Source organism: Eschrichtius robustus, chromosome 2 (genome assembly GCF_028021215.1).
Source record: "Eschrichtius robustus isolate mEscRob2 chromosome 2, mEscRob2.pri, whole genome shotgun sequence".
NCBI lineage: Eukaryota > Metazoa > Chordata > Mammalia > Artiodactyla > Eschrichtiidae > Eschrichtius > Eschrichtius robustus.
This window is the reverse complement of record NC_090825.1, coordinates 26,682,361-26,697,510: the sequence shown is the minus strand read 5'-3', so window position 1 is coordinate 26,697,510 and position 15,150 is coordinate 26,682,361. Positions and strand designations below refer to the sequence as shown.

General features: G+C 35.0%; 1 protein-coding gene across 3 annotated transcripts in view; it reads left to right on the top strand.

Moving 5' to 3' along the window:
- Nucleotides 1-15,150, top strand: part of ZFR (zinc finger RNA binding protein) — a 78,242-nt gene that overhangs the window by 50,060 nt on the left and 13,032 nt on the right. For 2 of the 3 annotated variants that reach the window (XM_068535201.1, XM_068535200.1), the window contains 2 exons: nucleotides 2,708-2,805; nucleotides 3,672-3,767. In XM_068535201.1, the coding sequence (XP_068391302.1) occupies nucleotides 2,708-2,805; nucleotides 3,672-3,767 (194 nt within the window). Of the gene's footprint in view, nucleotides 1-2,707; nucleotides 2,806-3,671; nucleotides 3,769-15,150 lie in introns of those variants that run through there. The other variant, XM_068535202.1, reaches the window with a different exon arrangement.

Below are 15,150 nucleotides of genomic sequence, written 5' to 3'. Positions count from 1 at the left end.
TGATACCAAAAATTATTTAAAGGAGATGATTAAATTGCCCAAATAACTGTTAAACACATTACAGATCTATTTTATGTTACTGTGTTTGACAGTTAAACATTAAGTAAACGTTTAATTGACTTGAAGCTTGAAATGTTCAAAATGCTCTAACCCTTGCTACAGCGTCTCTTCTGTAGCAAGTCAAGTATTGTGTGTTTTTTTCCCCACCTTTAGCTTATCAGGCCCGGTCCAAAGCCTTCTAGCAGAGGGAATTGATTCCTGTCAGGGGTTGCTGCCAAGACATCGGAAGGATTTTTGACCAAGGTTTTCAAAAGCTCAGTGTCACACCTGCCATTTGATTAAGGAGGGATTTTGGATGCAGAGTCTGGCATTTATTGTCCTTTGTGTGGCTGTTTTGTTTGTTTTGTCTTTGTCTCTTCTAGATTTGAGCAGTGTTCACACTAGTTTTTAAATTGTTGGGTGGATTACATATTTTACATAACCATGTTAATTTATTTAATATATTCCCATTAACTTTTAATCATAAAATAGTGTGGACACAGCATGTCTTCTAACTGGTGATTAACCCCTTAAAATTTATGAAATACATTTTTGTAGGGTAAGAATTTGCTTTCTTTTAAATAAATTAACTGATTTTTGTTTTGTTAACTGGGTATTAGGAAGCAAGTATGATTTTAGTACAGTATATCTAAGGGGTTAATCCACTTGAAATATAGAATGGGTGCAAAAATCCACACTCTAAATTTGACAGAAATTTCCTACTTATAGATCTTAAGTTGTTTTTAAATTGCAATAGGTGTCTTGGCATCTTTGATATTGTATCATATTAATTTAAATTTCCAAAGTTATGAATGCTTGTGTGCAAAAGGAAAACTTTTCTTCCGTATTGGAGGAAATTAAAACACGAATTAACATTAAAAATTCAGAAACTTAGAAAGAGATTGTACATTATCACCTATTTGCATTTTAGCTTTAGCAGATAATGTAAATAAATAAGGGACATGGAAAGGGTTCTTCAGCGTGTTCTGTAACCTTGCTTTGGGGAGTGGTTTTTTGTTGTTGTTGTTTCTTGCTTTTTTTTACTTCTTTAATTAGCTGTGCTTTCCTGTGTTCCTTTTCCTTCTCTCAGAATAGCCCATTTCTTATGTTCATTATATTTCTGGATTCAGTAGTTGGTTTTTCAGGTTCTGAGATTGTTTATTAGTTTTTTAAAATTACTAATATTTCTGACTTGATACTTTTCTTTTTAGTACCCAGATTCCTCTTTCAGTGTTCATTTTCAGAATGCCACACAGTGTTCTTTGATTATCTGTAAAATTCCCTTCTAATATGTATTCTGAAAATCTGTGCCATCTGATTATGTAAGGAGTAGGAACTAAGAATAAAAAGCCCAGACGAGGAATGGAATTCTTTATTACTTTTTAAATATGCTTTTTAATATGTCATCTACTCAAAATAAGGACAGATATCTTTTAAGATTTCTGAATGCTCATATAAAAATAGACAATCAAGTAATTTGCCCAGCGTTGCAATAGTACTCTTAAAGTAAAATCATCTTCATGTTTTCTTTTACCATATATTTCATCTTTTGTTCCACATATTCATTTGGTGCCCTCGATGATTTATAAAATTAAATCCTAAATGTCCCATAATTTTGGTGCTTTTAATCTAGAAGACTGTTTTCAATAGATTACTTGCCTGGTGTGTAATTTTCCTATATGTAGAAAATATTTTAAAATCACCAAGAGTTGTGAATTAGATTGACTTACACTTATGAATAGTTTGATTAGCAAATTTGATTAGCAACTTTTATACACAGTTTACAGATATGTTTAGATGAACGTAAAGCTGGCCTTTTATGAATGAAAAGTTAACTTCTTGTCCTGATTTAGGTTCAGATTTTCTTCTCAAGTTTTATATAGCTCATTTATGTTTTAATACAATAATCTGATTAAAATCAGTTATTATAACTGACTTTGCAACTTAAAAGATTCTACAGGTATATCATCAAACCATTCTGCTTACTGCATCTGTTCTATTTCTATACTTATTCAATTTAACCATGCTAGTTCCTATTGCCCTTTTCTACTTTACTCATTGTTTCTCTCCAATTATTCTTGGAAATACTTCATGGGAACTTTGAATTTTAAAGGGCATTTCATATTTCCTCAATTCTTAAAGCTAAAATTCTCTTGTGGAAGAGAAGTCATTGAACTCTTAGAAATGCCTGTTTTTGGCTCTTTATTTTTTTCTATGATTATTTCTGCATTGATCATCCCATATTTATCATTAGTTCTTTGACATATTAGCCCCAGAATAACCTATGACCATTTAAAATACTGAACAAACTCAGTAGTTTATTGTACATTCTCATTTATTAAGGTGGATTTTTGTGTTCCCTTTTGTCTTGTCGTCTTTGTGCTGGTGCGCTGTGTCCAGTAATCCTTCCTTTTGATTTTATTTTGGTGGGTAGGGTTTATATTTGCAGAAATTATTTATTATATTTCTAAAATAAAGAGTTTTAACTCTCATCTTGATGTTCATATTAGATTATGTGAATTTGTTGAAAATAACTCCCTGGGTACTTTAAAGTGTTGACAAACTCTCAAATGGCTCATGTGACACTGATGCTACTTTAAGGAAGTGTCTTGCTCACCTGGTCAAACACCCATTCCTCACTGCATTTTGCCAATTCAATCCATTTTAGATGTAACCTCGGGTATGGTGAAAGACCCACCGGACGTCTTGGACAGGCAAAAATGCCTTGACGCTCTGGCTGCTCTACGCCACGCTAAGTGGTTCCAGGTTCGGAACATCATTTTACTTTTTTCTTGTAGCCTTATGAGAGAGTAGTTCAGTACAACATGTTTAACTGTGTTTAAACATTTCAAAAGATTGCCCAAGCAATACTATTTTAAATTAAATATGAGAAAATGTTAACATAGAAAGCTGGGTATGAAGATCTGCATATTGCAGTTACTATTAATTTGACAATAAACTCAGGTTTTGGGGGTGTTTTGTGGTTTGGGTTTTTTAATTTTTATTTTTAGTGGCTATATTTAAAGTTGACTTGTTTAGGGACATCACATGTTTGTGTACATATATTATATTCCATAAGGCTGCAGATTAACTTTGCTTTAAATAATGGAATATGTGTTTAAAGCTTTGTGTATAGTTTTAAGATTTTTTCCCCCCCTCTTTCTCTAAGTTAATAAGTGTAGGGAATGAAAGGTGAGGAAGCAGCTGTTTGGTTTAGTGACTTTGCAGTTATGCAAAGGCACAGAAAGGAAACCAAACAGATTTCCTTAATCTTTCAGTCCCTAGACAAACTTTTTAGCTCTTTACTTTTTCTTTTATTTCTAATGTAGGCAGATTTTTTTTTGAAGTTTACTGTTTTAAATGAACACAGGTCAAGGTTCACAGGGGATCAAGAACAATTATTCTTGTATAATCTGTTTACTTTGACCTAAAATATCAGCTTTTAAATACTAACCCTGGCATAAAATATTGCTGTAAATGGCAGCTCATTGAATCCAATTTTAAGCGTGGTTATTTTTGTTTTATTTTTATCTGAGCTTCCATTGAACAGTGGTATTTTAACTTTTTTTTCGTCAAGGGATACTTTCAGTATTTCTAAGATTAATTCAGTTGGTTTTTGTGTTGCTCTCAAGGCTAGAGCTAATGGTCTGCAGTCCTGTGTGATTATCATACGTATTCTTCGGGACCTCTGTCAGCGAGTTCCAACTTGGTCCGATTTTCCAAGCTGGGTGAGTAATATGTAACTGTATGGTGTGAAAAATAAACATATAGGAAATGTTTCTGCAGTTTTTTTAATAGACTCATCTTACGTCTAATTATCAACTTTCTTTTCATTTCCTAAATGTAGTTTTTTTCTTCTTCTAGTGAGAAATCCTGGGGTCTTAATTTTCTGAGAATTCCACTTGATTTTCTTTCTGTATTTTCCTCTCCTTTTTTTTTTTTTTTTTTTTTAACTCTTCTCACAGTGTTTATTACTTTCTTTAAAATAGGACCGATTACTAGTTGTACATACATAAAGGTACAAAGAAAACTAAAAATGAGCTGTTAATCTACCTATGCAAGGTTTTGTTGACATTTTAGCAAAATAATGTATAAGGAATTTTTAAGATTTAGAAATATACATTATTCAAAAATGCATAAAATTAGGAAATTCAAATAATGCAGAAAGGCACGAAGTAGAAATGAGAGCCTTCTCATCGTTTAAAGGCAAGCTATCTTGACACAGTTTGTTGTGATTTTTTTCCTAGGGGAAAAAAATGCATGCATATATATCGTGTATGTTCCTTTTTTAAAAAAAATATTTATTTATTTGGTTGTGCTGGGTCTTAGTTGTGGCAAGCGGGCTCCTTAGTTGGGGCTTGCCAGCTCCTTAGTTGCAGCACACCAGCTCCTTAGTTGCGTCACGTGGACTCCTTAGTTGTGGCATGTGAACTCTTAGTTGCAGCATGCATGTGGGATCTAGTTCCCTGACCAGGGATCGAAGCCAGGCCCCCTGCATTGGGAGCACAGAGTCTTAACCACTGCGCCACAGGGAGGTCCCATGTATGTTCCTATTTTTATTTATGTACACATATCCCTTTGATATTGAACTGTTTGGGTTCCTACAAGAATTCAGATAGAGAGGGATTCATTCAGAAATATAACTGAAACTACTGATTCCAGAGTTAGGTTAGGGAGAGTTGAATAGCCAGGGTTATCTTAATTCTTTTTTTAACACAGGAGTGGGTCATGCTGTTTACATTGTTTGCATCTTTCAGCTCTTTGAGAGCTGTATTGACTACATGGTGTTGCCTTTGTATGGACATGCAGTATTTTATTCAACTGGTATCCATTTGATGGACAGTTGCATTGTTTGCATTCTTTTGCTATTAAATTTTCATTGTATTGTTGTCAGGCTTTTATGAGTATTATATACATGTGATAAATGGCTAGGGTCAATTGCTATAGAATTCCAAGGTCAAAGGACATGTGTTGATTGTTACCAGAAAGGTGGATCATTTAAAACTTCCAAAAATTGTTGAACTGATCATTTCCTTCACACCCTCGCTAACTTTGGGATATCATCACACTCCTTTAACACGATAGGTAAAAAAAATGGTGTCTCATTTTTTATTTAGATTTCTTTACGTGATTATTGGCATTTGTAATTATTTTTCTCTTAACTGCCAGTTCCTTTATTATTCATCATTTTCGCAATTTATAATTCTTTCTATAAGAAATTAACTCTTATCTGTATTAAAAAATAATTTTTTCCAGTTTTTCATCTGCTTTTCAACTTAATTTTTGCTGTTTTATAAAAGCTTTAAAATCTTTGCAAATTCTAATCCATTAATGTTTTATGACTTAATGGTTTTATTTCTACTTACAAAATTCTTTCATATTTTAGGTTATAAATTATTCACACATGCTTTCTTCTAGAGCTTTTTTTTTCCTCCCATCAAATTATATTTTCTACAGATGCTTGCTTGCTTGCTTGTTTATTTTAGTTCTTTAGTCATAATGCATAGCAAACCTCCTGGAAGGATGTATTTCATATTACAACAGTGGTTGTCTCTCAGTCGTGAGTAGTGGGATTAGGTAGAGGTCTGTAATGTTTGGATTTTACTAGGATGAAATATATATTTTATTATTTGTATAATTAAAAATTAATTTAAAAATCATACATGGATTAAAGGTGGATCCAGCTATATGTTTTTCCAGACCAATTACCAATTATTCCAGTACCATTGAACATTTTATTTAGTAGTGATGTTTGTTCTCCCAGCCCCCATTTTGAAATATCACCATTACCATAAACCAGTGGTTCTCAGCCACCATCAGTTTTGCCCTCTAGGGGACATTTGGCAATGTTTGGGGATAACTTTGGTTGTCAAAACTGGTTATCAGTAGCGCTGAGGAAGAGAAACCCTGTCACAAACCAAAGTTCCTTTTTTCCAGGCCTACTTCTGCAGCCCTCTTTCATTGCTCAGTCTTTTCTAGTACCAAACTCTTTTAATTTTTAAAGCTTCATAGTGTGTTTTAAAATTCTGATTGTCCTCTTCCTCTTCATCAGAAGTCTTCCCTCTTCATTCTCTGCTATTCATTATAAACACCATCTTACACAGAAGATTTTTTTTGGGGGGGGGGTGCTTTTCTATGCTTCTTTTTCTGAAAGAACTTGACTACCATTTTGTTCAGTTTCTCCGAAGTTCTCTTGATGATTTTTAAGTAGCACTGTAGATAGTTGGTGGAATGTCATCACTTTTATAATACTGACTCTTCTTTATGGGATGTCCTACTTATTGGAATGAATGTTACACACTTATTTAGATTTGAATGGGTTCTGAGCATAGTTGTTTGTACCTAGGTATTTATCTTTTAGAGTCTTTAAAAATACCATCTTCTGGTTATTGTTTATATATGTTAAATATATTAATTTTGTAACCCACCACCTGACTGCATTCCTTTATTTGTAGTAATTTTTTTCATGTGATTCTCTTGGCTTAGAATCATATCTACCAACCTCTTTTCTAATTTAGTTGGTTGATACTCCTAGAATAATTATGGAATAAAAGAAATAATACTTTACATGCATGTTATGTTCTAATTGCTTTGAAAATGTTTCTAGTATGTAAAGTCTGTTAAGCATGGTGGTATAGCCTTTTATTTGAGATATTTCTTTGTAATGTTAGAAATGTCAACCCTCTCTTAGTTTACTAAGTAATTTTGAATGAGGAATGTAAATTGAACTTTATCAGACAATTTTTCAAGGTTTCTTGACATGAATGTATAGTTTTTCTCCTTCATTCTGTTAATATTGTATATTTAGAAATATATGTCCTGATATTGAGCTACCTTTGCATTCCAGAGATGATTCTCTTATATTTGAGGATAATCTTAATGAACTGTTAAGTTCTGTTTGCTGATAGTCTATTTAGGAATTTTGCAGTGACATAAAGGAAATTTTTGTGGTTTTATTTTTGTCTTCTTCGTTAGATTTAGGATCAATAATACACTAACTCTATAAGAATAATTTAGAAGCTTTCGTTCTTCCTCTAAACTCTGAAACAGTTTTTAGTAGCATCAAAACTATATGTTTTTTGGGACTTCCCTGGTGACCCAGTGGTAAAGAATCCGCCTTACAATGCAGGGGATGCTGGTTCAATCCCTGGTCAGGGAACTAAGATCCCACATGCCGCAGGACAACTAAGCCCATGAGCCACAACTACTGAGCTTACGCACCTCAACTAAGACCCAACACAGCCAGTAAATAAATAAATACATACATATATATATATAAACTATTAAAAAAACTATGTTTTTTGATAATTTATAAAATTCATGTGACACCATCAGTCACTTATAAAAGGGGTGGTGCTTTCTTGTTTCTTTTATTGTGATTAATTGGTTTGTTTAGTTTTCCTTTCTCTTGGGGTTATTTTTGGCAACTTACCTTTTCCTAGAAAAATTGACCAATTCGGCCAGATACTCAGATTTTTAGAGTTTTGCTCTCTTAGAGTTTTAAAAATACCTGTAGCATCTTTTTTATTACTTTTAATTCTTTGATTGATTGGACTAGCTAGTAATAGCAGTTGCTGTATAGGAGCAAAATAACAAATGGGTGTTCAGTATTTATTTGTGATGAGAATTCACTGAATTCTTAATTGATTTTAAATATAAAAATTTATGAGCATTATATAACTTTAAATTTTTTAAATGTTTAAAGATATAAGCATTATGCATTATCATTTTACTTCCTGATTCCTTCAACTTCAGTCCCTTCAACCCAGGTGCCCTTGAGGCTATTTCTGTTGTAGTAAGTCTAAGCTTCAGTACTTTTGAGACTGAACTCTCAGGCCACTCCTGGGCTACTCTTGGAGTTTGGAGGTCCAACACTACAGATGGCCCTTTGCCTACACCTTACTTTTCCTCTTTATCAGAGAGAGTCATAAACTTCAAGGGACCCTCTCTCCTTTGAGGGTGCAGAGATCTAAGAACTGAGTAAAAGAGAGGATGGATGCACAGGTGAAAGGAACTGGGGGAAGATAGGCCATGGCAGGGTAATGATGGGAGAATCAGGGAGGGCAAACAAAGCCGCTGGCCCATCTTTGAAATCACGTACATATACCATAAAATACGCAAGTATTTTGGTAGGTTAAAGCACACCAAAATGTCAGTATTTTGACATTTAAAAATCTCTCCTAGTATTATATCCTTTAGGCAGTAGTTTATCCAATTTATTATTTTTTTCCTCCCCTCAAAGAGCCAGCTCCTTGGATTTAGCTGCCAGATCTGCCATTTTCCTTCTTAGTAATTCATTAATTTCTTATTTCATCTCTAATTTTCTATTTTCCTTGGGTTTATTTTTGTTCTCTTACAAACTTCATGAGTTGGATACTTGTTTCATTCACTCACTCTTTAATTATAGAGGTTTTAAAGCAGTAATTTAAGGCTGGACATAGGTTTTGGCCATATATACATATATATATATACACGTGTGTGTGTGTGTGTGTGTGTGTATATATAATATTTTTTCTTTTTTTCCTATGCAATCCGAAATTCATTTTAATATTGTCTTTAAGCCAAGAGTAGTTTTGAGGGAATTTTTAAATTCTACATGACTGAAGAAGAGTTGCTTTTGTTTTTGTAAATAACTTCTAGTTTTTATACCATATAAAAATAATGCAATAAATATATTCTACTATTTGCAATTTTGGGGATTTCAAGTTTTCTTTGTGGTCTCATATGTTACAGTTTTTGTTAAGTGTGGGCACTTAAAAAATGTGTTCTCAGCAAGGTATAGCATTTAATATATACCCCTTAGTTCAGCTTCATCAATTCTGTTCATATCTCCTTTCCTTCATATTTTTTGTCTACTTTATCTGTCCATGGACTGACAAAGATAAATTAAAATCTGCTATTTTGTTGTGTTTTCTACAGTTTGTTCTTTATTGTTTTGTTGCAGTAATATTTTGGACATAGACACTTAATACAACTATGTCATAATTGTGAATTTGAACCTTTTGCCATTATAAAGGGCATTTAATTAACACTTTCTGTTATTAATAAGCCTTGTCCATTTATTAATATCAAAACTCTAGCTTTTAAAAAAAGAATTATAACTAACTTACAATATTATATTAGTTTCAGGTATACAACATAGTGATTTGATTTTTCTTTTTTTTTGTGATTTGATATTTTTATACATTATGAAATGATTACTGAAATAATGACCAGTTATGATTTGTTACCAAAGTTATTACAATATTATTGACCATATTCCCTATGTGCACTTACATCCCTCTGACTTACTTATCTTAAAGCTGGAAGTTTGTACCTCTAAATCCCCTTCACTTATTTTGTCTGTACCCCCAGCCTCCTAAACTCTAGCTTTTTTATATTAGCATTTGTCTGGTATGATTCTGTTTGTTTCCTTTGTTTTCTTCTGCCCTTTCCCATAATTCTTATCCTTTTCTTGGTCTTTTTTATGTGTGAATGGGTTTCCCTCTAATAATTTATACAATTAGTTGTTGCCCTATTTATAGTTTTTTGTGGTATTTTAATCTGTTTGTTTAACAGTTTTAAGCAATGTTTGTTAACCTCTCATCTATAAAAGCTGAGAAAATTACCACTTCTTCGTACTCCTTAATCCTCTTTTGGGTTTTTTGTTATATTTTCTTTTTTTCATTTGTTTCATTCATTCCTTTAAGTAATGTATTAAAACCTGTTTCTTGATTTATGTCTTAATATATGCTGATTCCACTTAGAACAAGGAAAGTTTACACTTAATGCTTTTTTAAACCTTGAAGGTTTAAAAATAACTACATTTACCTTCTGTAGTCATATTCCCTTTGTTTAATGTTCTGTATCTGAATGGTTTGATGCCAACCATTAGATCTTTTACTGGGGCTTCCTCTTTTCATTTCTTAATTGACTGCATTTTATCATCATATAGTTCTTATCAAAAAGTGTTTTAAGTTTTTAAAATTTCTTTCATGTTTGAGAATCTTTGCCAGTTACCATTACTTTATTGAGAAATATATTGTTGGGTCACAATTTTTCCTCCTCCATTTATTGGTGTTGCTCCATTGTCTTCCAGCGCTGAGTATTACTACATCTAAGTCCAGCCTAATTTTTTTGCCTTTACTTTTTCTACAGGCTGCTGAAAGAATTCTTTATCCTTGAATTTTAGTAACTTAAGCACATTATGTCTTGGAATCTGTTGTTCAGTGTCAGCATTTCATTGAAAACTTTGTCCGTTTTGCCCTGCAGATTTGACAGATTATTAATATGATTCTCTATTTTCAGGGATACCAATTATCCTTTTTTTTTTTTTTTTTTTTAATAAATAGGTTGGGTTTTTTTTATAGTGGGTACTGTGAAGACTTCAGATGAAATAGATTGAGAAACTGATTGGAAATTGAATGCAAACTAAGACCACTTGACTGTTACTGAAATGAATAGCCCAGTTTGCTTTTTTTTTTTTTTTTAAAGAAATTCACGTTCTTTTATTTATTTATTTATGACTGTGTTGAGTCTTCGTTTCTGCGCGAGGGCTTTCTCTAGTTGCGGCAGGTGGGGACCACTCTTCATCGCGGTGCGCGGGCCTCTCACCATCGCGGCCTCTCTTGTTGCGGAGCACAGGCTCCAGACGCGCAGGCTCAGCAGCTGTGGCTCACGGGCCCAGTTGCTCCGTGGCATGTGGGATCTTCCCAGACCAGGGCTCGAACCCGTGTCCGCTGCATTGGCAGGCAGATTCTCAACCACTGCGCCACCAGGGAAGCCCCCAATTATCCTTATATTGCATTGCCTTTGTCCTGCGTATCTATTATCTTTGTGATTGTTTTAATCTTTGTTCTCTTTCCTCTTTCGTTCCCTATTATTGTCTCTTTGGTAGTAATTTAGTTTCCAACTATGTCCTAATCTTCTTTGCTATTTATAATTCATTAGTAGTTCTATAATAATGTTATTTTGCATTTCAGTTTGCTTAATTAGCTCTGCAGTCTTCCTTTTCATCTCAACTTTGAGCTGTTAATTTTATTGGCTTTTTGTATTTATCAAGTTCTCTATTACTCAGAATGTGAGCAGGTTATATCTTCATTTCCTTTAATTAAGATTCTTCCAGAATAGATTATTTTTTAATAGATATTTTTTAAAGCACTTTTTGGTTCACAGCAAAACTGAGCAGAAAGTACGGAGTTCTCACATACCCTCCTCCACTACACATACATAGCCTCCCCCTCAATATTTGCACCAGAGTGATACATTTGTTGTAACAAGTGATACTACTTGTTACAAGCAGTGACATACTATTATTGCTCAAAGTCCGTAGAGAGTAGATTTTTTTTTTTTTTTTTTTTAATGGCTGGGTTAGGTCTTTGTTGCTGCATGCAGGCTTTCTCTAGTTGCGGCAAGCAGGGGATATTCTTTCTCTAGTTACGGTGCACAGGCTTCTCTTGTTGCGGAGCATGGGCTCTAGGCGTGAGGGCTTCAGTAGTTGTGGCTTACGGGCTCTAGAGCGCAGGCTCAGTAGTTGTGGCACACGGGCTTAGTTGCTCCTCGGCACGTGGGATCTTTCTGGACCAGGACTCGCACCCATGTCCCCTGCATTGGCAGGCGGATTCTTAACCACCACACCACCAGGGAAGTCCCAAGAATAGATTTTTCATCTCTATTTTTCATGCTGTGTTCCTCCCAAATGCACAGATGTTGTGTCTGGTTTGTTTCCGTTTTTTCATCTCGTTAGTGCTTAGCATTGTCAGTTCCATTACAAAATCATCCTTTTATGCTGAGACAACCAAACAAGAACTGTATTTGAATGTATCCACACCTTTTAAAATAATTCTCCTTTTTCTTCCCCCATGAGCTCTGCTTTGAGGATTGCTGATGGAAAGGAGTAGGGTTTGGCTGCATGTAAACCTTGGGCTTTTTTTTTTTGGCTTGCGGGATCTTAGTTCCCCGACCAGGGATTGAACCCAGGCCCCAGCAGTGAACGCACTGAGTCCTAACCACTAGACCACCAGGGAATTTCCCAGACATGGGCTTTGTCTCTCCTGTGTCCTGATTGAATGTGCTGTGATAGTCTGTGAGGTGGATTCCATTGGCACACCTTTACACTTCAGGTTTCAAACCCAGGATGGCCTCCTAGAGGCTTTGCCTATGCAGAATCTGCTCTGTTTGTTTCCGAAACCTATTCACCATCTCCTTTCAAGAACAATTTCTATTTCCCTGAACCAACAGAGGGTTTTGGGTATGTGAAGCCGCTTTGGGACACTTGTGTTGAGAATTCACAGCCAACTTTGATATTAATTTTCCCCTGCATCTTACTCCTTTGGAAGATCTTACATTATTTCTTTTTTCTTTTATCTACATGTTAGTCAAATGTCTATTTATTATTAGATACAATTAGATGTGGATAATTGGAATTTTTCTACTCTTCCTTCCCTGTCTTCCACAAAGAGTCTTCAGCTTGGTAAATACCATTACAAGCACTTGTCTGTATAAAAGATGTTTTAAGTGATAGAACACTGACATCACAGGGCAAATAGCTAACATTCTTTTAGCTTGCAGGAGAATCAGCAAGTTGTACTTGGACTGTATCATCTCACTCACTTTAGCTTAAAAATAATAACTCAGCACTTAGCTACCCCATAACAGAAACCATCTACTTGAGTACATACACATCCCCAAATCACCAAAAGCTGTTAGTAAACCTTTTTTAAGAAGACTTGACAGTTCTGGGACTTCCCTGGTGGTCCAGTGGCTAAGACTCTGTGCTCCCAATGCAGGGGGCCCGGGTTTGATCCCTGCTCAGGGAACTAGATCCCGCATGCTGCAACTAGGAGCCCACATGCTGCAACTTAAAAGATCCCGCATGCCTCAACTAAGACCCAGCATAGCCAAATAAATAATTTTTTTTTTAAAAAAAGGACTTCCCTGGTGGCTCACAGGTTAAGAATCCGCCTGCCATTGCGGGGTACATGGGTTCGATCCCTGGTCCGGGAAGATCCCACATGCCGCGGAGCAACTAAACCCTTGTGCCACAACTACTGAAGCCCGTGTGCCTAGAGCCTGTGCTCAGGAACAAGAGGAGCCACCTCAGTGAGAAGCCCGCGCACCGCAATGAAGAGTAGCCCCCGCTTGCCGCAACTAGAGAAAGGCCACGTGCAGCAACGGACACCCAGTGTGGCCAAAAATAAATAAATTTTAAAAAAAAAGGCTTGACAGTTTTTATTAAGAATTGTTGAGTATGAAATAAAGTGCTGTGCATACAACATGTGTATGAGTATGAAATAAAGTGCTGTGCATGTGCAAAAATATAACATCCTACACATGGACTTAGGAGTGGGAAGTTTGTCATGCATGTATCAATCTTCACCTGTGTCCACTGGAATGCGGAAATGGCTTTTATACAGACCAGTGCTTGTAATGGTATTCATAAAATCCTATTTTAATAGCATAAACATTTTTATCTGTAAAATTGGAATAATAGTTGTATCTACCACCAAGAGGTGATTATGATGATTAAAATTGGTTACTGCATGTAAAGGCTTAGAACAGTGCTTAGCATATAATAAGCACTCAGTAAGTGTTAGTTATATAATGATGAAGAGGCTAACTTTACTACTATTACAATTACTTGACCAAACTTCCTAGGGTTTGATATTTAGATTGTTTCCAGTGCATTGCAGATAAGCAGCTTCACTGAATATTTTTTGTTTTTTCATTAAGTGTAAGAGCCCTATTGTAAATCTTTAGTACTGACTTTACTGGGTTCATTAGTATGTGCCTTTGAACTTGCCAACTGTGTGATTTTTTTTTTTTTTTTTAAGAAGGTTTTACAGGTATACACTACCACCAAATGAAAGTTACCTGTGTTACCATAATCTCCCAAAGTTTTTTTTTTTTTTCATAGCCCTTTACCTCTGTCAGAACTAGAAACTACTATCCAAGGAAACTAGTTAATGTTATCTGTCTGGATCAGTTGTAAAGGATATTTATTGAAATATAGTTGTCTTTAAAAAAAAAAAAAAAAAAGGTTTGAGTCGGTCAGACCTGGGTTTAAATCCTAGCCCCTTAAGCTTCTAGTTGTATGACCTTTTAACCTCTTTAAGGTTTTCTGTTTTTTAATCTTTAAAATTGTGGTATAGTGGCATCTAGTTATGAGAAATTAAATGAAATCATTTATTTAAAAGTGCTTAGCATGGTGCCTGCCCCTTACTAAGCATTCTTCTTCTTACTACTGTTAAAGATGGGAAAGAAAAATATATACCACATGAATGTTTTTTAAAGCAAATATTACAATCCTAGGTTTCACGTCATCTAATAGGTAATACTTAAGAGAGCTTTTTTCTTTAAATAACTTCAGCCACCAAGACGCTTCACATTGCAACCTAAATAATCATTTTCCTAATTTGATTCTGTTCGTCTTTGATGTTGTCTTTTTACTTGTTTCTTTTTTTCCCACATCTTTTTTGGAGTATAACTGCTTTACAATGTTGTGTTAGTTTCTGCTGTATAATAAAGTGAATCAGCTGTACGTATACATATGTCCCCATATCTCCTCCCTCTTGCATCTCCCTCCCTCCCACCCTCCCCATCCCACCCCTCTAGGTGGGCACAAAGCACCGAGCTGATCTCCCTGTGCTATGTGGCTGCTTCCCACTAGCTATCTATTTTACATTTGGTAGTGTATATATGTCCACGCCACTCTCTCACTTTGTCCCAGCTTACACTTCCCCCTCCCCGTGTCCTCAAGTCCGTTCTCTACATCTGCATCTTTATTCCTGCCCTGCCACTAGGTTCATCAGTACTGTTTTCTTAGATTCCATATATATGCGTTAGCATATGGTATTTGTTTTTCTCTTTCTGACTCACTTCACTCTGTAGGACAGACTCTAGGTCCATCTACCTCACTACAAATAACTCAATTTCGTTTCTTTTTATGGCTGAGTAATATTCTACTGTATATATGTGCCGCATCTTCTTTATCCATTCATCTGTCAATGGACATTTAGGTGGCTTCCATGTCCTGGCTATTGTAAATAGTGCTGCAGTGAACATTGTGGTACATGACTCTTTTTTTTTAAATTTTATTTTTATTTTTGGCTGTGTTAGGTGTTCGTTTCTGTG